The sequence below is a fragment of the Diadema setosum genome, chromosome 5 (genome assembly GCF_964275005.1).
Source record: "Diadema setosum chromosome 5, eeDiaSeto1, whole genome shotgun sequence".
In the NCBI taxonomy this organism is placed as follows: Eukaryota; Metazoa; Echinodermata; class Echinoidea; order Diadematoida; family Diadematidae; genus Diadema; species Diadema setosum.
Window position 1 is genome coordinate 43,090,863 of NC_092689.1, and position 22,345 is coordinate 43,113,207.

The 22,345-nt window shown below is 38.8% G+C and overlaps 1 protein-coding gene across 2 annotated transcripts in view; it reads right to left on the reverse strand.

Annotated features, from left to right (window-relative positions):
- LOC140228729 (annexin A5-like) overlaps positions 1-22,345 on the reverse strand; it is a 37,838-nt gene that overhangs the window by 14,206 nt on the left and 1,287 nt on the right. Inside the window, exons 2-8 of one of the 2 annotated variants that reach the window (XM_072309010.1) lie at positions 21,211-21,337; positions 20,312-20,465; positions 16,424-16,450; positions 12,501-12,752; positions 8,123-8,257; positions 5,165-5,208; positions 2,675-2,828 (exon numbers count right to left, since the gene is read on the reverse strand). In XM_072309010.1, the coding sequence (XP_072165111.1) occupies positions 2,675-2,828; positions 5,165-5,208; positions 8,123-8,257; positions 12,501-12,752; positions 16,424-16,450; positions 20,312-20,465; positions 21,211-21,300 (856 nt within the window). In that variant the 5' untranslated portion in view covers positions 21,301-21,337. The remainder of the gene's footprint in view (positions 1-2,674; positions 2,829-5,164; positions 5,209-8,122; positions 8,258-12,500; positions 12,753-16,423; positions 16,451-20,311; positions 20,466-21,210; positions 21,338-22,345) is intronic. The other variant, XM_072309011.1, reaches the window with a different exon arrangement.

A 22,345-nucleotide genomic window follows, 5' to 3' on the forward strand; every position in this document is an offset into this window, starting at 1 on the left:
CAAAAGACAAAGAAAAAAAAAAAAACCCAAACAAACACACACACTGAAACAAACATTCCAGCGAAGTGAATGTCAGTGACTAACGGTATGTTTGATCATGCTATATACACATGATTATGCATGTGAGATGCGATGCACATGTCTAATGGCATGGTGTGTGGGTGTGGGTGTGTATGTGTATGTGTGTGTGTGTATGTACGTATTTGTATGTGTGTGCATGCATGTTTGCAGGGATAGCTTCTGTAATGCTAGGTCAGCCACGCTAGTCACTCTCCAAGAATGTGACGTCACTGACGATCACCAAAGTCAGCCACATGAAGGTTCGACCTGCCTCAAAACATCAATGGAGCAAAGAAAAACAGATATGGAGATCAAGTCTTGGACATACAGACAAAAGACCAAGACCATTGCTGGTTGCAGTGGGGGAAAAAAATGAGTACGATTTCACAGAAAGACAAGACAAAAACTAGACAAATAAGGAGACAGTGGAAGAATGAGACTGAAATGGAAAGACAAGTGGAGAGATAGATGGGGAAATAGAACATTAACAGCAGGATACTTGGGGGACAGGGAGAGATAGTCAGTAAGGTGGTGATATAGATATTAGGCAGAGAAAACTGAAGTATGAGGCTTTTGAAAAGGCACACTCGTACGCCAACTCTGAAATCTTGGGAGTGAAAAAAAGACGTGGGAGAAACTGAGATAAGATTGATGTTGATCTTAAATAGCCTGTGGGAGACAGACGGGGGTGCGTAATAACAGAAGTGACCAATTATAAAAGCACACATCAAAGAAAGAACTGGGAGGATACCATGCAACACTGTAACGTCCAGCTGAAATGAAAGGCAACGTCAAGCCTGGTTGCAAACAAACAGTAACAATGCATGTGGGTAATGACATACAGGAACACAAAAATACTCTTTGATACACATAATGAGGGGCTTTGCATGACACAGTCCTGAATCGATCCTACATGCCCCGATCGGATGAGGACCAACGTCCTACCTTTCCGTACATAGTCTTGAACTGGAGTTTTATGTTCTGACGCTGCTCGTTGCTACGGCTAGTGATGAGATCAATGATGGCTTGCTCATCGGTCCCTGATAAAACAACAAATTACGTCAAAATTCCACCTTCCCACTTAAACATGCCAATTCTGTTCCATCAAAATATAACAGCATTCTTGAAAATGTTAGTTCTATCCAATAGAAAGAAGTTTCTATAATTTTTTTTTTTTTTTTTTTACCCATAAAAAGTCTAAAAATATCATGTGACTCCTGACTCATGCAGTTGGCTGGTGCCCTGTGATGGTAAAACATGTAGCAAGATCATTACATTATCACCTGCACAGTTGATGCTTAAATGAGTGGTGAATGATATCATGATACAGTGACTGAGTGCTGTTGTTGGTTTTTTTATTCCTCACAGCTAATCAGTGTTGTATGAATGTGTCCATGGCCTTAATGATCTGGGTTAATGATAGTGCCCAGGCAAGCATTTCCTGAATGCATGGTTTCTCTTCTCTATTGCCTGCAAGTAAGGGACGGTTCACTTCCATCCTCTTTAGCATCTTTTGGACAATTCGGAACTTCACCTAGATTGATTACAAATTATACTTTTCTATCCATCAACATTATGTGGACAACAATGGTACATATATTTGCCAGGACCAACTTCGAAGGATTTCTCCCACATTTGCTGATTTCATGTGTGATGCCTCTTGCACTTCAAAACAAACTCTTACAAGGGGTAGTGAGGATGATGCCTTAAATCTACTCATATTTTGTTTTGTTTGTCTTCACTTAGTAGGCAGAAGAATCAGCTTCAGGAAGTTATCTCTTGGCAGCTTTTGAGTGAGTTTGTTTGAAGTTAAATCTGACACAAAAAAATGGAATTATTCAAATGCTGTTTCTTCTGTACTACATTGTGTCTTTCTATCTAAAGAATCATGAATAGGAGCATGTCCACTTTGGCTTGAAATGTAAGGGGACCAACGCAGTTTGGGAGTGTCCTTGAAACTCAGGAAGAGAATGTGGATCTGTGATTGTCTAACTAACTCTCTTTCCTTCTTCTCTTTCTCTTAGCCTTACAACAATTCTATAGTGCAATAAATATGAACTAGAACTATCACTGAATGTCATTTATATCCCACTTAAAACTGAGGGAGTAGGCAAAATCCACATTTTTGTATGCTACTATTTGTTGGAAAAAATGCTGTTACCATGGCAATGCATATATTTACGAAAATTGTGTTTTGCTCAATTAAAAGTTCTATTGGTCATATGTGCCAAATCTCATGTCAAATGCCAAAAAAAAAAAAATTAAAAAAAAAATTAAAAAAATGAGGGAGCTTACCCAATTCAATATATTTTTGTATGATCTTCATTCAAAAATGCTGCTACCATGGCACGGTATTGTTCGAGACACCTACCTATGACAGTGGTCCCATGTGCCATATTTTCTGTCAATTGCTCAAAAAATGAAGGAGTAGTTCGATCCACAAGATTTTTCAATGATTTCTCAATGGACTGACTGACCGACTGACCACCCGGCCATCCAACCTCAGAGTGATTCCTATATACCCCCATACACACCATGTACAGGTGGGAACATACGGTAATGACATAATATTCTGAAAAAGATCAAAATCAGAAACAATTTATTTCATCAGTACCCATTCCCTTCATGGCCTTGCGGAGAACCTGGGCATCAGTCTCTGCATCAAACGGATGGTAGGGCTTGACAGTTCCATGGGTCTCAAATGGCTGGTCAGTCAGGGCCATGCGCTGCATCTGTGATGTCACAGGCTCCTGGACAGCGGGTGGGGCCTGGAATCACAGAGACAGAGTCGCACACAGGTGGAAGACAAAGATTGCATGTTACAACCAAAATGGAGAGAGTTATGCAAGATGGGGGGAAAAGAACTATGAAAAATTCAACTGTGGCATGCTGTCAGCAGGGATGTAGCCTTTTTGCACAGGCAGCTCGCTATAATTTCAGCACACGCACACAGAGAGCAATGGACTTGAACACAGCACGCGACCGGCGAGCTGCGAGAGTATTGACTCACTCCAATCCGATCGCTGTGTGCATGTGAGTCCACTGCTCCCTGTCCATTGCCAGCTGCCTTTGCAAAAGGCTAGCTGGGATGCCTCACTGCTTTCTCGTGCAATCACTCTATTCCACTTCAACCATGGCCTTTCGTTTACATTACCATAAGGTTTATTGATCTTGACCACATACCTCAAGGATAAAACTTTTACTTTAGGCGCACAGTAAGGGGGGATATACTCCATTTTGTTTCTACTCATCACATTACAAGTTACGAAGTACAGCATTGGCTGGGAAATGAGTTGTTCACTACCGTACACTTAACTGACCTGTTACCTTTTACCACATTATTTCATACACAGAAATGTCTCTTTTTCTATCCTTCCTACCACAAATTACCATTAGACATTCCTAGATGACGTTATGGTTGGAAAATGACAGTTAAAGCCAAAGCACAAGATAACCTTTGACCTCGATCTATTCATTCTTATCCTTCCTACCACATCATACTACCACTGGACATTTCTAGCTGTAGTAATGGCTGTAATATAACACTTTGACCAAAGTGCTGTGACCTTTGACATTGACTATGACCTTTCATCACCATCATTTCATGTAAATGACCATCTCTGTATTTCTATACTACCTACTTAATTCTACTGCCACCAGTCATTCCTAGCTGAAGTTACCACAGGAAAATGACTTAAAAGATGAAATTCCCAGACTTTTTGACCTTTGAACTTGAGGAGCCTTGCTCAAAATCAAATGAGTGCATGTAAAGCTTATGTACCATACATGGGTCAAGCAATCAGGAAAATCTACATAATGTTTTTGTATTTTCCTTAATCAGGTTAAAGGGATGTTACAGTATTGGTGATGATGAGAATTGGGCTTTTAACTTTTTGCGAGATACCAAGAAAACACTTATGAAATAGTACAGAGCATACCATTTTAAGAAGAATTCAAAGTTTATTTGATGAAAATCGGGTTTGGAATGACTGAAGCATCCAAAAACAAAGTAAAGCACAGCGATCGTAATAAAATGTGGGTCCCACACTTTATTAGAATCGCTCTTTTTGGATATCTCAGCCATTTTAAAACAAATTGTCATCAAATAAACATTGAATTTCTCATAGAATTACATGCTCTTTCATATGTCATAAGAGGTTTCTCATCATCTCACCCAAAAATGTTAGAAACCTGAAATTAGGTCTCAACCAAAAGTATACGATCCCTTTAATACAATCTGGGGTGGACAGAAAGACAACTTTTAAGAATAATACCTAAAAAAAAAAAAAATAATAAAAAATAATCTGGGGCAGATCAGCAATAACTATGTCAGAAACTGTTTCGATTAGGTGATGGGAGCAAAAAATTGATGTTTGCCATAGATGCAAGGTAAAGCATATGATAATGGAAGAGGAAGTACGGAGAATATAAAAGGTTTCAGAGCATATTCAACCAGAAGAAATTATTTTATATATATACATATACAGTGTGAATTTCCTTGAAATGTGAACATGCAGATATGGTCCAGAATTGGTATGTAGGCCCTTCATCATCAAATATAATAAATGTAAAGAAACATGAAGCAGAAATCATCCTTACAAATGAAATAATATGGATTGAATTGTAAGGATTGGCAATGTATGTTGCAACTGTAGGCAAGAAAGCTAGTTATTGTCTCATTTACTGTTTTGTTTGACCAGAACTGGATAAATCTAGCCACCTCAAAACAGAGTATGTTCTGAAAATACATGTATGAAAAAGCTGAATGGGCAAGAAAGGTCTGAAAATGTAACTTAGTATGATTTGTAGGGAGAAACCAGACTGATTAAATCCTTACAAGGCTATTCGTTAAAATTATCTGCCAGAAAGCATTACTGGTATATAACACTGCATGCCAGCTGTATACAATTATTCTGATCATAATTCATTGAGTGCAAACTTAACATGCTGACTAATACATCATCTAAGAAACACAGTATCCCTCAGCAATTTCTCTATCCCATAGCTTTAACATGTCTATGTGCAGACATATAAGAAAGGCCTAAGGGGAAGGGCAAGGAAACCATGGCTATTAATATTCATGAGGATTCAAAAGGTCACTGACCTTTGGCTTGGGCTTTTCAGCGGCCTGCTGAGCTGCTACAGCACCTACAATGTGCACACATGGAGAGTGAAAAAAAAGAGAAAAACAGGGGAGTCAATAGTGTAATACAGTTTTCAGATACAACACCTAAATGCATGACACACTGCTAAAAATAGCTCAAGCCACAGGGTGAATGGGTGTAAGGAGATATTTCAAGTACCGGTACAAAGTTCATCAAATGAACATCACAGCTTTCTTTGGAAGACCTGTAAATAGTCATATACAATGTATGTATTTCATCTTGACATAGCAATGAATCGAGCCACAGCCATCTCTTGACTGCTTTTTCGCATTGGTTTTCACTGTATGTTTATGTTTGCATGCTAGTGGATGCTTGTTTGGCTTTCCATAAAGAGAATCTGTTCGATAAAATCTTTTCAACTGATGATGTTGTTCTGGATGTGTATTACAGGAGATTATATGCAAAATATTCAGATTACTTTTGCAAGATGAAAAAAGACCAGCCTCTTCAGTGCTATCTGGAAAATACAAGTTATTTTCTAAGATCTCTGTAAGGACTGACTTTTCATATGTATTTTGTTTGCTTGCAGGCATCAAATAATGAAATTCATGCTCCACCTCACATGTACACATGTACATGCATAAAACATACGTACACATAACATACATGCATCATACAAATATAACAGAAGTGACTTCTTTGAATTTTGATAATTGTTTCTCAATGCAAGTTTATTTTTCTTTTCAGCTTTATCGATGGTTGCTTTATATTTGTATTTTGTATATATATATATATATATATATATATATATATATATATATATATGACATGCAATAAGAAAAAGAACAAGAAAAATATATCACTTCACACAGCCGAGACTTAAGGGAACAATCAGGTTCAAAGAAACTCTACAGCCAAAAGTACCATAACACCAAAGTACTGTTGAAGTGTACTGTGCATGTGCACCAGGTTGGTAAAAATGACTGGTAAGACATACAATATGCAATGAACTACACTTGCAGGACATAAACAACCGCAATCCACTTCTGATCATGTTTCGATTACCACAATTCCATTTGAAGCCTTTCTTTGCTGCTTCAGAGTAGAAAGGCACTCATGAGCCTTAATGGTTTCCTTTGTGGCTAACTGACAATTACCTATTGATAGTCTTGGTAATTGTAAGACATCTAAGAAGTGGTTAACAAAATTTCACTAGAATAGATGATATTGATCATACAACTCCCAATCACATGAGCATGTGTGATGTAAAACAAACAAGCGACAAATAGAAAATATGAAACTTATGAAAGACTATGTATCACCTTATATAATTGATTTTCAAAAGAGGATAACACTAATACATGTAGGCATTCCCTCATTAGCTTCTTTTGTGTAAAATTATGTTGTTGTTTTCTGGTCAATATTGTTTGCTTCTGAGCAACTTTCTTCTTAGAAGTATATCTTCTTCACGAATGGCATCATCTCTTGTGTCACACTACAGTTAGACTGAAATCACACAACGCTTCACATCAGCTTCAGTGGAATCAAAGACATAATGCCATTCAATGCGGTATATATGCCTCAAGGACTAAAATGGTCTAGATATAAATCACAACAGTAAACAAGTAATTCCCATGGGCATTTGTTCATCCTAATTCAGCCCCACCATTACATGGACAGTTGGTACCCAGACCTTCTAATACTTGTATCACAGTTACGAATTTGGAAATTAGTGGAATCGACAAAAGACCTCACCACAAAACTCTACAAAACCAGTACGATATTACGTGTGCTTTTAATGGGAGCATAATGACACAAGACAATCAACTGGGTACAATGTATGAAGTCTCATCAAATACACCTTTACAATAATGAAGACACACATCTCTACACATGAACACACATAATATTATTCTCATATGAAAGCAAGTCAAGGCGTGGCAATTTGATTTTGAACAGAAACAGTAGAGTACATTAAAAAAATAGCTTTAATAAACATATTAAACACTTAACTCAGCAAAGTTGAACAAATGTTTTATTTATTTCATTTTCGAGATCAAGAGGGATGATGTATTTCCCCCATTTTTCTATGTATGGTATTCAGATATCAAACCTCATGTCTCTAAAATTAAATGAATCACACCACAAAAACATATTCACAAGAAAACACAGGTTTAGACTGCTATAACAATGAACAGTTTCTTTCAAGGTTATACATTAGAATCTTCATTGTGGATTAATTTCACAATAAAACTGTCAAGTCAGATCAAGACATCGTGTTGTACTTGGGCAGAGTGTATCATGAAGCATTTAACAAATATCTCATCATCGGCATGTCTGGTGAAACTAGTCAACATCACTTGGGATGACAATGACTGAAACATTGCAATGAAGTTTGCATGCCCTTTCTCTCTCACCTTGTCTGAATCTGTGTGTATTTTCTTTGATATATTACTTTGTATGACATTCTTACAAATGACTTATAAGCACATGAGAAATGTCTGATGAATCAATGTCATCCTCATCAACATGTAGCTACGCACAAGAGCATATTATAAAATAGTCAAGAGGTACGACATTTACTGTATTTTCATATTCATGATAGCATCATCAGACTTCATACTGAATGCACCATATATTTTGTGAGGCTTTCCATTTTCGCTAATTTTGCAAGTTGCATGCTATTTGCGAGCTTAACAACATGCGAAAATAATACCTCTGATCTCGACAAGAATGCAACGTGTAGGCATACAGTACATTTCTCCATTCATAACTGTACACCATGAATTTAACCAACGACTCATGTAATTTTCGGCAAGTCCAAACCAGCTAAGAATTAGACTCACTAAATATATGGCGCATACAGCATGTGTGAGATAACTTCAACATTCACATGAAAGGAATCATCTGACGACAAGACAGGGTGAGGAATGGGAATAGGGAGGGCCACTATCTACCTGCGCCAGGTGCCCCATAGAGTTGCTGGGAGGATGGGGGTGGGGGCTGTTGCCCAACGGCTGGCTGGGCGGGGTAGCCGGGGGCGGCACCAGCGGCATAGCCTGCAGGGGCTGCAGGCTGCTGGGGGTACCCTCCTGAGGAATGGGGGTAAGGCGAACGAAAAATGAACATAAATAGGTGAACACTCAAACAAAAATATTTAGCGGCAATCTTTAAAGGGATGGCATAGTATTGGTGGAGATGAGGATCAGGCTTTTAACTTTTTACGAGATGTATACCAAGAAAACGCTTATGAAATAGTACACATCATATCATTCTATTTAAAAGGAATTCAATGTTTATTTGATGAAAACCAATTTTGGAATGGCTGAGACACCCACAAACAAAGTAACACAAAGCGATCGTAATAAAAGGTTGGTCCCACCTTTTGTTAGGATTGCTTTGTTTTGAATATCTCAGCCATTTCACAACCAATTTTCATCAAATGAACATTGAATTCCTCTTTGAATTACATGCTCTCTCAAGTTTCATAAGAGGTTTCTCATTATCTCACCAAAAAATGTTAGAAACCAGAAGTTTGAACCAAAACTATACGATCCCTTTAAAACTAAATGAAAACAAAGAAAGCTTGTAAATTTAAGAAGACCAGGGGGTAGCACTTACATATGTACCACTTGTAACAAAGTAACAAATTTCTTTCACATCTCTTGTTAACTACATGCACACTAACATTATCATGCAAAATTTTCATTCATTTCCTTCCTGGTTTATTTTCTTCATCTATTCATTCATAACATGTATGGTGCAAACAAAATGATTCAAGTGCTACAAATACCTTAACATCTCAGAGTCCTATTAACCCATCGAGGACGGGCAGATTGTGCTATAACATGCGTATCCTATAGACACTTGCCCGAGTATACATGGGACTCGTCCTCAACGGGTTAAAGTGAAGGCTCGTATTCATCATTCAGCAACCCAGCCACATGCTAGTTCACTGCATGAGACATTCATATACATTCTGATGTCCAAACAACAGAGTAGTTTAAATTAAGCAAACAAACACACAAACTGATGTTACACAAGGTATTAACACCATCAAGTCTTTGAAATGTTTCTGTGACCCTTCAGTGGGTATCATGGTGTCAAACAATGAGTAACCTGTGAGAAATACTATGCAGAAAATACAGAGGGCATTTTTCTTTTTCTCTGAAACACAGTGATCATGTGATTCAGCACACCGAAACTGGGTTACCATCATAACCTAAGTTACAGTGTTGTGTATGGGTACCTCATTTTCTTCAGATTTTACACACTGATCACGGTGTCCAAATTTCAGCGATTGGTGACACTGATCTCAATGCCAATTCATTCATGTTGAATGATATGCTCAATGTAATTACAATAACAGTGAATACCTTATATTTGAAACAAAATGTTAATGATATAAGAGATCATCTTAATTCACAAACTTGGCCCCTCTGTGGACTGATAAAGCTCAGTTCAGTGGTACTGATGCTGTTGCTGCAGAGCACTGCTGCTGAGTGGAATTGAAGAATTGTATGGAATTTGATGTATAATTAGCCTTCATTCACTGTTGTGTTGGGATCATTAATTAACACAACAAAATCTTTTAGCATAAAACGCTAAGCACTGCTTTCACCCATAAACCCTGGGCACAGCACCATAAAAGACAAAGAAATATGTATAAACAAATAATTTGAAATGGTGCATTTTTAATTGTTACCCCTGGGTGGGGTAAAAATCCTTATCCAAGATTTACAGAGACGGAACTTGGCGGGCAAGAGGAAGTTGTGTTATTTGCTAGTACGCTTCCTTTTACACATTGCACACACATTCCTTGCATGGTATGATATTACATTATCAAGTGGTGACAAACAAACACTGTCAATATCATGCACTCTAAACACTTTTAGTGTAAGCATCTAACAAGAATGTGAATCATATGAATGCATTCCCCCGACTTCATGGACATTGTGTTTCCGACATACCCAATTTATAACCAAGCTCTATTTCCACTTCCGAACTTCATCATGCCTTAAAAACCTCTGAGCAAACGTCAGTTGTATGCTTGTATTTATTGGAAGTCACTTTCTCTATGCTTAAAAATTTTCCTTTCAAAATTTGTCGTAGTAAACATGTATGAATATCTATGTGATATGTGCAAAATGTGTGAGCATTGGCACAGATAAATACACAAGCATGTCAGCCTGCTACTGATGTAACTGTGCACAAAGCCAGGGAGGTGGAAAAGAGGATAGTGAATTGGATTTTATGACCAATGTCATAAGTAGGGCCACAGAATGAAGCAACTGATATAGCCAAGCTGGGCTAAAATATGCCACTTTTGTCTCTTTTTTTTTTTCCTGTGAGCCATGACACTTTACATGACATTACACAACTAATGGGTGTACAGCGAGCACTTCAATGGCTCTCAAGTGCCATACATAATGTGTGCCACTTACTCTTCTTCATTCGGCTAAACACTGTGAAGCCAACCTCTATGTATTTGGGCCATCACGAAAACACACTTTCTCTTTCTGTGCCATTAAAGGCAAGGAAGTTTCAACAAGCAAAATCAGCCACAGACAAAGAGAGATATAAAAAATGCAACGACATCACGGAAGTTGTGCCAGCAACACTGGTGCACAAAATGATAGTGAAAAGAAAGACAACACAAATCCCACAATGCATCAGCTAGCTGTCACTCACAAAATAGCCACTATGTTCAGGCATGAGATTGACAACAGATGCATAGCAGAGCAGTGGTAATTTGATAACGTAGAAAAAAAAAAAACCAACCAAACTTGAATGCTCAGTATCAAGCATAGGATCAAGAATATATTCAAAGTTTCCACTTCTTCACCTTCCCATATCCCTACAATTAACCTTGATACTCTTTATTTCTGCTATACAATCGCAGTGTTAGGCAATGATATGACTTGCTGGTTCTCTATCACTGGGGTTACTGCACATACTGCTCCCAGTAGATATAAGTTGTCCTATCCTCCAGCAGATATTTATAACTATATCTTGACTTTTAAATGCTGGTACCTTCCTTGATGCCAGTATTTCTAACACCAGTATACAGGGATCAACACTAAGCAATGACAGGTTTTGGATTAACAAAACAATTCTTTTGTGGTTGCGTTTCTGAAGTGCCTAAGCGAGTCTAGAGTTACTCGGAGTTCAAACAATGAAGTGAATTTCCTCATAAATAAATTGCAAACGACATTCCATGCAGCATCACTGTCAAAAACTCCATGGTCCGTAAGACCCCTGTTACACATAAAAGGTGGCCGGAGGTCTGCTTTTCGTGGCCGACCTGAGGCCAGCCTGAGGCAGCTTTGTGGACCGTTTACACATGAGCTTCCAGGTTGGCTCGAGCAATGACACTCCTCATGCACTCTGTTTACACATGGACCAGCCTCACTTGCCTTCCCCTAGTCTGCCACAGAAACATTTGATTTTGCTCGGTGAATTTGGTTTTGATACTTAGACCCGCTCTCGCCCCTGCAGACGGTCCCCTCATGTGACCAGTCAGGTCATGCGACCAGTCAACCGCAGCTCCGAAAGCTGGCCTCAGGCCCGGTGCCATTTACAAATGTATAGCTGAGGCTGGCGACCTCATACCACCTCCAGAGGTGGCCTGAGGCAGCCCCCACTTTTGTGTGACCGTTTATGAGAACGCCGACCTCAGGACGGCTTTTTCGTATTGTTATATAACAGGGGTCTAAATCAAACATGGAGCTGTGAATACACTTACACGTCCGCGTGATTGCATGATGAAAGTGAATACAGAATTGGCCAAAACTCCATCTCCTCAAGAGATCATACCATTCAGACTTTAAATGCAAGCAGGGACCTACAGAAGACATCGCTACAACGTCTCTGCAACTTCCGAGCAAATAATTTGTCACCTTGTTTGGAGACGTTGCCCTGGAGTCGCCTTCTTGGAGAGAGTGCAAGCCATTTTTTGCTCTTGATGTCACTAGATGTCTCTTTGAGTGAGATAGGTCCTTTATATTAATACAAAAATAACCTGTTTAGCATAACATGTACAGCACTTGTACTCCTAAACATATAGGTCGAACAAGTTCTTTTGTTATCTACACACCCCTTCAACTACAGTGGAACCTCGTTATAAAGAGGTCAGATACAGTATACAAAAACTGCATCATAGCAAGGTGATTTCGCAGGCCCAAAATCTTTCACCTTTGTCTTGTACTATGATGCAGTGAGAAACTGGATACCCAACAAGGTAATTGTCACGATCCTCACTATAACAAGGTTCCCCAGTACTCTGGTTCTTTCTACAATGCATGCAGTAAGTACATACCAAGATGTCCCCCTTACCTTGTGGTGGGTAGTTAGCAGGGGGTGGTTGTCCATACCCCCCTGCAGCTGGAGGAGGCTGCTGGCCTGGATAGCCCCCAGCGGGAGGAGGCTGCTGGCCTGGGTAGCCCCCAGCGGGGGGAGGTTGCTGGCCTGGGTAGCCACCAGCTGGTGGGTATCCTCCCGCTGCTGGTGGGTAGCCCCCCTGGGCTGCAGGATAACCTGGGGCTCCACCCACAGGAGGGGCACCATAACCTGGTGCAGGTGGCTGGGCTGTAGGGTGAATCAAAAAATGGATACTTATGAATACTTGCTCATCACTACATTAACCCATTGGGGACGGACTGATTTTGCTACAACGTGCATCTCCCATAGACACTTGCCCGAGTATACTTGGGACTCATCGTAAACGGGTTAAAAAGGGACAGAACTCCCGAAACATAAATCCAAAGTTGATTGTATTCTTTTTCTTTTGCTTTGAAAGGATGGTACTTTTTGCTGAATCAAGAAACCATGCATCTCAAAAGTTAGAATCAAATGTTATTCACAGGAACTAAGTTCTTAACATGAAATGCATGCTTTCGTTGTTAAATCCTAATAAAACTGGCAAAAATTCATCTTTTTCCATAAACTTGTTGCAAACAGACAAATAACAGTAGACACACAGATGAACAGAAACACACATCCAGGTTGACAAACCATGAAATTAGTGATGAATGGTAAAATCACATAGCAGATTTAATATCAAAGAGCAGTATCTGGCAGACTAGTCCTCCTTGAACATTCTAGGGACATTGCTCATGGATGCCATCATTGAGGCTGTAAATCCTTTTTTTTTTTCACATTCTGATAAATATAAAGTGAATCACACAAGTGTTAAAGGGATCGTACAGTGTATAGTTTGGTTGAGACCTAATGTCAGGTTTCTAACATTTTTTTGTGAGATAAAGAGAAACCTCTTATGAAATATGAAAGAGCATGTAATTCTATGAGGAATTCAATGTTTATTTGATGAAAATTGGTTTTGAAATGCCTGAGATATCCAAAAAAGAGCAATTCTAAAAAGGTGTGGTACCCACACTTTATTACGATCGCTTTGTTTTACTTTGTTTTCGGATGTTTCAGTCATTCCAAACCCGATTTTCATCAAATAAACTTTGAATCCTCTTAAAATTGTATGCTCTGTGCTATATCATAAGTGTTTTCTCGCAAAAAGTTAAAAGCCCAATTCTCATCTCCACCAATACTGTACCATCCCTTTAACTTTTGCACTACATTCTATCTTCCCTCTGAAAAATGAAAACAACAACTAGGCATGGGTTGTTCTGATAACTCTGCAACAAAGTAGGGGAAATTACAAATTCTGTTTTAACATGATTTAACACTGTAACAGCATACTGTAAAACCAGAAATATTTGTGGCATGAAATTTTCGTGAATTGCCACTTGCATTCAATGAGGAGTGAATACAAGAATTTTTGCGAATCGTGACGTTCGCAAAATTTGCAAAATTAAAATGCATGCATGCAAAAATTTCTGGTTTCACAGTATATGCTGAGGTAAAAGTTGTTGAGGTTCACATGGGAAGACATGGTCTTAGTAACAAACAGCACTTTTACGTGCAAAATGGCATGCTTTGGCATAATACCACGGACATCTCTCCATGGTGGAAAGTTACTGGTATCTGCAATTTCAGTTCTACACACATTTCACTCAAATACAATCCATCAGAACCATTATTCATGATCCAAAAAATGATAGCTGATAGTTCTCCTACAAACACTATAAACACAATGTTCAGATGTTACAGCTTTCTCAAACAAAATATGAATACATTAGACTTCTCACTCAGAGATAACAGAATATACATGTACGCACAATGTATGCATAATATATTGATTCCATTATCGCTTTAAAGTATTGTTATTTCATGATTGTAAGGACAATGTCAATCCATACAAGATGTGTCTCTTCCTGCAATTGATGAAATGTCAATAATGTGGGTTAGCACCACATCTCAGTCAATCTCATGCCACAGAGTGAAATACAAAGCACATGTACAGTACATTAGACTTGAGACAGTGTATTACAGTACACAAGGCGGGTAAATGAGAGTGTCAGTTAGTAATTAGTAGCCCCTGAAATAGCATGGACACCCCAAACAGAAACATGATAGAACAATGGCCATGCATGACTGCAATCAATACTCATGCAAGCATGGCATATTGTATCTCACATAAGCATCTGATACTCAGGACAAATTTGTAATCAAATCTTTGTGTTGCCATGTCCACACGCCTAACTCGGTCAACAGGTCGCTCAAAAGCACAACTAGACACACAGTGGTTGATTCAAATCAAAATATATGCCACAGTACACTGAAAGTGTCTTCAGTCATAGCTTTGTCAAATATTTACATCACAGCAAAGCCCATAATTTTCTCTGCAACTTTTCTGTACTGCATTTCTAGCATATGCTACCAGCTGGTATTCCTGTATAAAAATTTACACATGTGGCTTTGACAAAAAGAATATTTTCCAAAAACACTGCGGTCTCAGAATAATGTGGTACAGGGGATATACACCATGACACACAAAGATCAAGTTCAAAATTAACAGTAAAAACCTGAAGTAAAGTGAGAAGAACTGTTATGCTTCATTGAATGTGCACAGTAATTACTTGAAATGCTGTTTTACTCAATCAAGTAATCCGGCACAGAAAATAACTCATATTCTCCAAGAATCAACATTCTAAAAAAATGACATACAGTTCATATATTACATTCAAATGCATTCCACCAGTCTGTCATAATGACAACAGGTGGTTATCACAGCTTTGTTGGTAAATTGCTAAATTTCACATATCCATGCATTTCTGCAACATACACGTAAGAAGAACATCATTCATTTAGATTCTTAATCCACTGATTTGAAGTGTAATGCCTGCAGCTGGATGTTCACATAATTATTTCTATAATATTTGGTTGGAATTACCTGTAATTTACAATATCACTATCGGTTTGAATACCATGTTATTGAAGGTCAGTCAGGATCTAGGTTAGCATAACTGAGGTTTAGCTCTTTCACTGATAACACTATGAGGAAGCAGTTAGAATCACTGAAATGTATCATACACAGTGGGTGAGGTGAAAGATATACAGTCACATTGATAACATGTGATTGATACTGATGTGTAATGTGATAATGACCATGTACAGAACATCATGCCAGTAACATGTAGAATCAGAGAACTTCCACTTAACAGATAATACATTTGTATTTTCAGTCATATAATAAAAACTTGGAACAGTCTCAATATAAACTCCTTGTCTCAAGATATCAGAGTTTTCATTCTAGATATCAAGGATATGACTGCACACAAATAACTTTATCATCTGAAGGAATGCACTCACACAGAAGTTCACTCCTTTGTTGTGTTTGTTTCTTAGTAGCAGCGTCGCTATTGTAAGTAATCAAGAACAGTATGGATATGACATGAGTAGAAGAGGAGTGTCAGTGTGATTACTGGCAAAATGGCAGAAAAAAAAAAAACAACGAACACACACACCCAAAACCAAGTGTAACAGTGCATTAGATGACACAAAGTTCATACAATGTACTGTACAACCCTCAAGGTAAGTGACTGTGTTAGTAAATCATACAAAAGATGCTGATACTGTATAAGCTGTTGTTTTCGCTTAGAAATACTTTCGCAAATAAGGAGGTCACAGACATTTTCGTGAGATGTTGTTTTCTCAATTTGACACTGAGACTATTACCAAGACTATCATAAGTGTATATACATGTAATGGTGACATTTTCACGCATTATTAAACTTGCGATCCAATGTCAGTGATTCGCGAAATTTGCAAAAATCAAACCCTTGCAAAAATAACAGCTTATACAGTAACAACACACTGGCACGTATCAAGGAGGTGACACTTACATCCTGGATAACCCTGAAAACCTGGAGCTGTAAAGACACATCACAAAAGCATTCAACAATCAAACATACAATGTAGGCCTACTGTACGTAGTTAAAAGCCTGACTGTTCATGTATCTCATTCACTGTCTACAAGGAAGAGATTTCCATCTTCAGCAATTCAAGGAAGATAAGTCCGCAATATTAGACTTGATGCACACATCTGGGGGTGTTTCATTAAGCTAGTCAGCGCTGACAAGTTGTCAGTCTCTGACAATCACCATGGTAACAGTCAGTGACCAAAGCTTCTCAGCCAATCAAAACCAAGGATTTTGCTGAAATTGTCAGCGCTAAGTTGTCAGCGCTGACTAAGTCGATGAAACACCCCCCGAGTGATGATCAAGTGACATGACATTTTAAAGTCATACATTGTATTAGTTACTAGAACCACATGTGCAACATTATCATATTCTTGTCTCTTAGCACAATCCCTTTGAGGCAGAAAAACATGTAGAGTTAACATACTGAATTAAAATCCTTCAAGCAAAGGCAAGTTCAACCACTGGCTGATAAAGCTTTTTCAAGTGGAGCAATCCCATCAAAGATGTTGTGGCAGAGTGCCTATTATTTGTGGGAAGTGCGACCAGTATTGAGGACAAGACTTTGCATTTGGTGCATCTGTCTGATCACAATTAAGCTATGGGAAATGCAGAAATACATATTAGTAACAAGAAGTGCACATGGAAATGACAGTAAATGTAATATAACTTCCTGTTTGCAAACAGGAAGTTATATTACATATCGTCACTAGGGCGACATGACCTCGTATCTACAAAATGTCAAATGTTCAGGAGAGCCAAAAAACATGCCGGCCAAAGCACTGTGGCGAATGGGAAAGCCTTTCCTTTGACATGCCGTGGTGGCTTCATTTTTGGAGTAAGACAGTTGGGATTTGGACAGGACATCACTTAACCCATTATTTGACCATTAATCCAAAAAAAGTCATTTTCACCAAAATTGCAGATACAAGGTCTTGTCACCCCAGCGACGATGTATAGACGAAGATGCAATTTATTTCCAATTAACTTTAGACAGCTGAGTGTCCGGTGCGTTGAATTATTTCATAATTGGTTCAAAAGGCAGTGGAGACCATTACAGCTACATTTAGAATCCCTGGATAAGGGAGTTTTGTAAATGCATTTTAATTTTATGCACAACCTGACATCAAAACACTTTCCCTACAGCAAGCACACAGTTTGTTCAAGCTATACGTCACAACCACTAAAAAGTGAAACTTGAACCAGACTTGGGCTTTACCAATAGATTTACATTTTTTTTTTTTTTCAAAGCAGATGAAGAGATTTAATACCCAGATCACCTAAATGAGCCCAGTGCATCTGGTATATTACACAACTCTGCTGCACATTGTTGGACTATTGGGGTCATAAACAGAAGATATCTAACTTGATGATGAGTTAATTTTCTTTCTCACTGCACAACACATACACTGTAGGCAGTTTGACCTAAAATGTGTGTCTGCAATGCTGCCTCCATTAATGATGACAAAGCTAGTTTTTCAGTAATCACTGGTTGACAACAGACATGATCACTCATTGGATTTCTGTGTGGTCCGGTTAATACAGGAACTACACACAAAAGGAAAGACCAAGGCTTTCCTCAAAAAAGGAAAACTTCCTACCCTACAACAGGATGTTTGTTGGGATTTATACCACAGCCACACCACTTGTGTGCCCACTAAATTCCACCCAAGGGTTTCATTCATTGGATCTCCTGCTTTGTCATTTTACCGCTTCCTGGGGTGGAAAGGGGTGGGGTGGTGGTGGTGGAGGGGGAGGGGGAGGGGGAGGGGGAGGAGAGGAAGGATGAGTAAATTCTTTCCTCATGTGGCTCTGTAAACTAACACCTCTTGACACTCTATGCAGGATTCTTCCTCATAAAATGAATGTGGTATGCCTTCCTCTCATATTAAGTGAATAAAGAACATATGAGGAAATATACAAACGGTAGTGAGGGTTCCCTGCCATGTCATCTAAAAGAAACTTTGCTTTGTCAGAGAACAGGTGAACTAGTATTCTTTCCATCACAGAAGTGATATGTATAGAAATGTGTCGATGTAAACAGACTAACACTTTTGATAGTTTGCTAAATTAAAAGGGAGATCACATATGTGACCGTGCATCACAAAACAAACAAAAAGTCGCACCCCTTGATTTTATGTGAGGACTCAAAAAAGGTGAAATGAGTCAAGTGAGTCAATTTTGAGTTTTTCATATTTTCTGAAAGAGCTATCCTTCTTCTACAGTATTCTTTAGTATGGTATTATAACATGAATGGGAAAGTGTGTTTTAGCAGTTTTTCTACAACCCAATTTGGGGGGAGAGTAGAATGATCAGGTATGTCTTAGAGGCCCCTTTTCTTTCTTGAAATCCTTTACATGCTCTTCACTTTAAAGTCTAATAACTTTTGACAGATTAACTCTACTGCTTTGAAAGTTGACATTAGTCATGGACACAGTGTGTCAATAGAACATGCTTTATTTCAGATTAATCTGATAATCCCTTTATTGTTGTTGCTCCGGTTGTTCATGTCCAGTGTTTTGTCCCTTTTATCACACAGCTAGCACGGCTTGGTAAAGATTAAGCGCTTGAATAGACACTGTACATCAGAGCCTCTTTTTTCAGTTCACACTTTTCCAGAGTGTGTGCTTTCTTTCCAGTATTTAGATCTAGGTTAGGGGAGTTCATTTGAATTGAATTATACATCATTTTAAAGCTTAGAATCTGCTCTTTTAGAATCTACCCTTAACTAGAAATCCATGTCTGGCGACTTTTTGTTGGTTTTGTAATGCATGGTCACATGATTCTAATTCATTTTAGTGCTGACATGAGAAGTCTACAGATTTTTGATGCTTAGATTAGCTTTATTTGCGCTTTCGCTGTAAAGGGATCAGTGCTTGGCCACTTGTTTTGAATGTTACATCTTATTGTAAACAAGACACTATTTTGCACGACAATTTTCATTTCGCTATAATCTGGGCACATACTGTACTGCCCTGAAGCATTTTTGGCCCTTTTAGAAACTGGAATAATTCATCCCTGCAATTACAAAGATCAGAAAAGGCAACATTAACACATGATATCTCGGGTATGAAATACCTGGCTAGTTAGCAGTATCATATATACAGGTCATGTTTCAATTGCACATTTATGCATCCATGGTACATACTTTTAAGCACAATAACACACTGATCTTGCACACTATTGTGCAAGAGTACTCACTTTTGTAAACTTGCATCTACCGTAGTGTAGCTTCATTGTAAAGTTGAAGGTTGACTGTGTCTACAACATGTCTTTGCTTCAAACCTGGCAGTTGTGCTTAAAGTTACATTTGGATGTCCACATGGACATAGAAAACATCTTTCAAAATTGTAGGAGAGTGTCTCAACAATCAACTGGCGTTTCAATGGACTCCTGTTACACCAGTTGAGTTTTAGCAACTGCCAAAATGCAGTGTAATAAATAAAACAACCTTCTACAAAAGTTTTACAAATACTATCATATGACACTCCACCTCTATGTAGATAGACACACCAACCTCACCATTTACATCTTAACTGACTTGGTACAGACAACAGCTTAGAGCAATAAGATGGCTTTGTGAGAAAATCAAGCAAGGTATCAAGCTTAAACTAACAAATGAAAAGCACTATTTCCTTGAGAATCAAAGAATACCATATATTTTTCAAAACATACATTGAGACACTCATGTTGACACCCTGTATGTATACTTCTCACCATCACTTCTTGTCTTTATTCAAACTATACATGGTGCACTGAACTCATAATTCAGCTAAACAAAGCAACTTTACTGAACTCTACGAGAAAGCTTACCAGGTGGATAGCCGGCTCCTCCCGCTGGTGGATAGCCCGGCGCTGCCCCATAGGGTGGACCGCCTGCTGGGGGCGGGGCAGCCCCCGTGGGGTAGCCTGTGGTTGCTGGTGGGTACCCGGCTGCTGGAGGGTAACCAGGCGCTGCACCTGGTTGCTTTAGAATAGAGGGGACAAACCAAGTTCACAGGATTATTTTGCTATATATGACAGACACACCCCTCATAAGCATACAGGATATCACAACTATTTTTATCTGAAAACTTCCTACCTTCTCTGCACAAGGAGAACATTTGTGCTATCTTTTCTTTTGTGGACGCTCAGTAACGAAGATAACTGCAGGTCCCTATATGCACACAGTCAGTCACAACCACCATGCATGTGTGCATGATGATAAAGCTGCTCCATACGTCTGTACATGCATGTATGCAATCAATACTTTACTATTATCCATGGTTGACCAGATGATTGTCAAAGCAATAAGCAATGAACAGATGATGCAGGCTTTGATTTCGCTACTCAAATTCTGCTAACACCATCACAGAAATCACACCCACGCTACAGATGTTTCAATGGCATGAGTTTTTAGAGCAAAAACAGCTCAATCAAAGTTTTCCTTGTCCAAGCTGTCTCCTATCTTTTCATCTCCAGTCATTTAAAAACAAGCAACAAATAGAGAATGAAAATGAAAAAAAAAAAACCTTTTCAAACAAAGCACCAAATTGAATTTTTTTCATAAACAGAAGGTCAAATAAGAATAATGGAATGCATTTAAAGTGTACATGATCAGGGAGCCATGATTTGAAGACATCACATTAGATTTAATACACATCAACATTAAGAATGTCAACAGTAACAACTAGAAACAACAAGCACAAAAAATTAAAGCTAAAGTAACATACTGGGTAAGCACCAGGTGCACCGGGATAAGGAGCCTGTCCGGCTGGTGGGTAGCCGGGCCCACCTGCTGGGGGATATCCTGGGTAACTCATCCTTAGACTTCTGGAGTATATTCAATACTGAGGAGTCCTGAAAAAGAAAGTAAAACAAAACTCATATTGTCATTGTAGTTCAGCTGAGTCACCAGAACACAGCTTAAAAAATTAATAAATAAGAATTAAAAATGAAACAAAACATAACAAGCCAGGAGTGGTCATTGATATTCCATGGTCGTATAACGGTATGTTGCTGTGATTGTACTTAAACGAAAGATTGGTTTGTATCCTGTCATCGTGCATTGTTCCGCAGTGACTACAACGTACATCGATTCTGGCTTCACAGAATCCCCTCCTACCGTCTCCTCCAGAGGATATTTAAAGTAAAAAAATGTTAGAAAACTCTGCCAGACACAGAGACTCCAACTCTCCTGCTTTCGACGGGAGATCTCACGCCGAAAGCCAATTTTCACAAAATCTCCCGTTCTCCCGCTTGAAATGAGCTATCTCCCGCCCAAACACCTTTTTAAAACCTGGGATTCAATTTCCATAATAAGAGGATCCAAGGTCGGGTGCAATAAGAACCTCTTTGGTTGAGCGTCAACGCTGCAATCGAAGAGCGAGCTATGTATATTATATGAATAGATGCTCTACCGCCTACCGCCCCCTCTCCCCCATGTGTGCTTTTATAATCTTTGGTGCGTACGTGGCACCCACTGTGCGCTTCAGCGCATCAAGTTAGAGTCTCCCGTTTGCAAGGGGTTTCAGGCAGGAGAATCTCGTGATCAGAAGGTGCTTGGGGTTGGAGTATCTGCAGACAGACATTTTTCTGACTATGGTTGTACCTGTGATTTGCAGAAGATGATGATGCAGTTTTAAATACTATATTAAACCATAACATGTCTTCATGCTCTATCTACTAGGTTGGCTTACCACCCCTCAAAAAACTACTGTTTTTTGAGGGGTGGTGATCAAGAACCTACTGACTTAGTATTACAAATGTAGATGCCGTAGCTCTCCTTCCTCTTCCTACGCCTCTTCTTGTCGGCATGATTGTAGTACTATGTATTACAATGCTCTGTTTGGTCTATTTGAAATACAG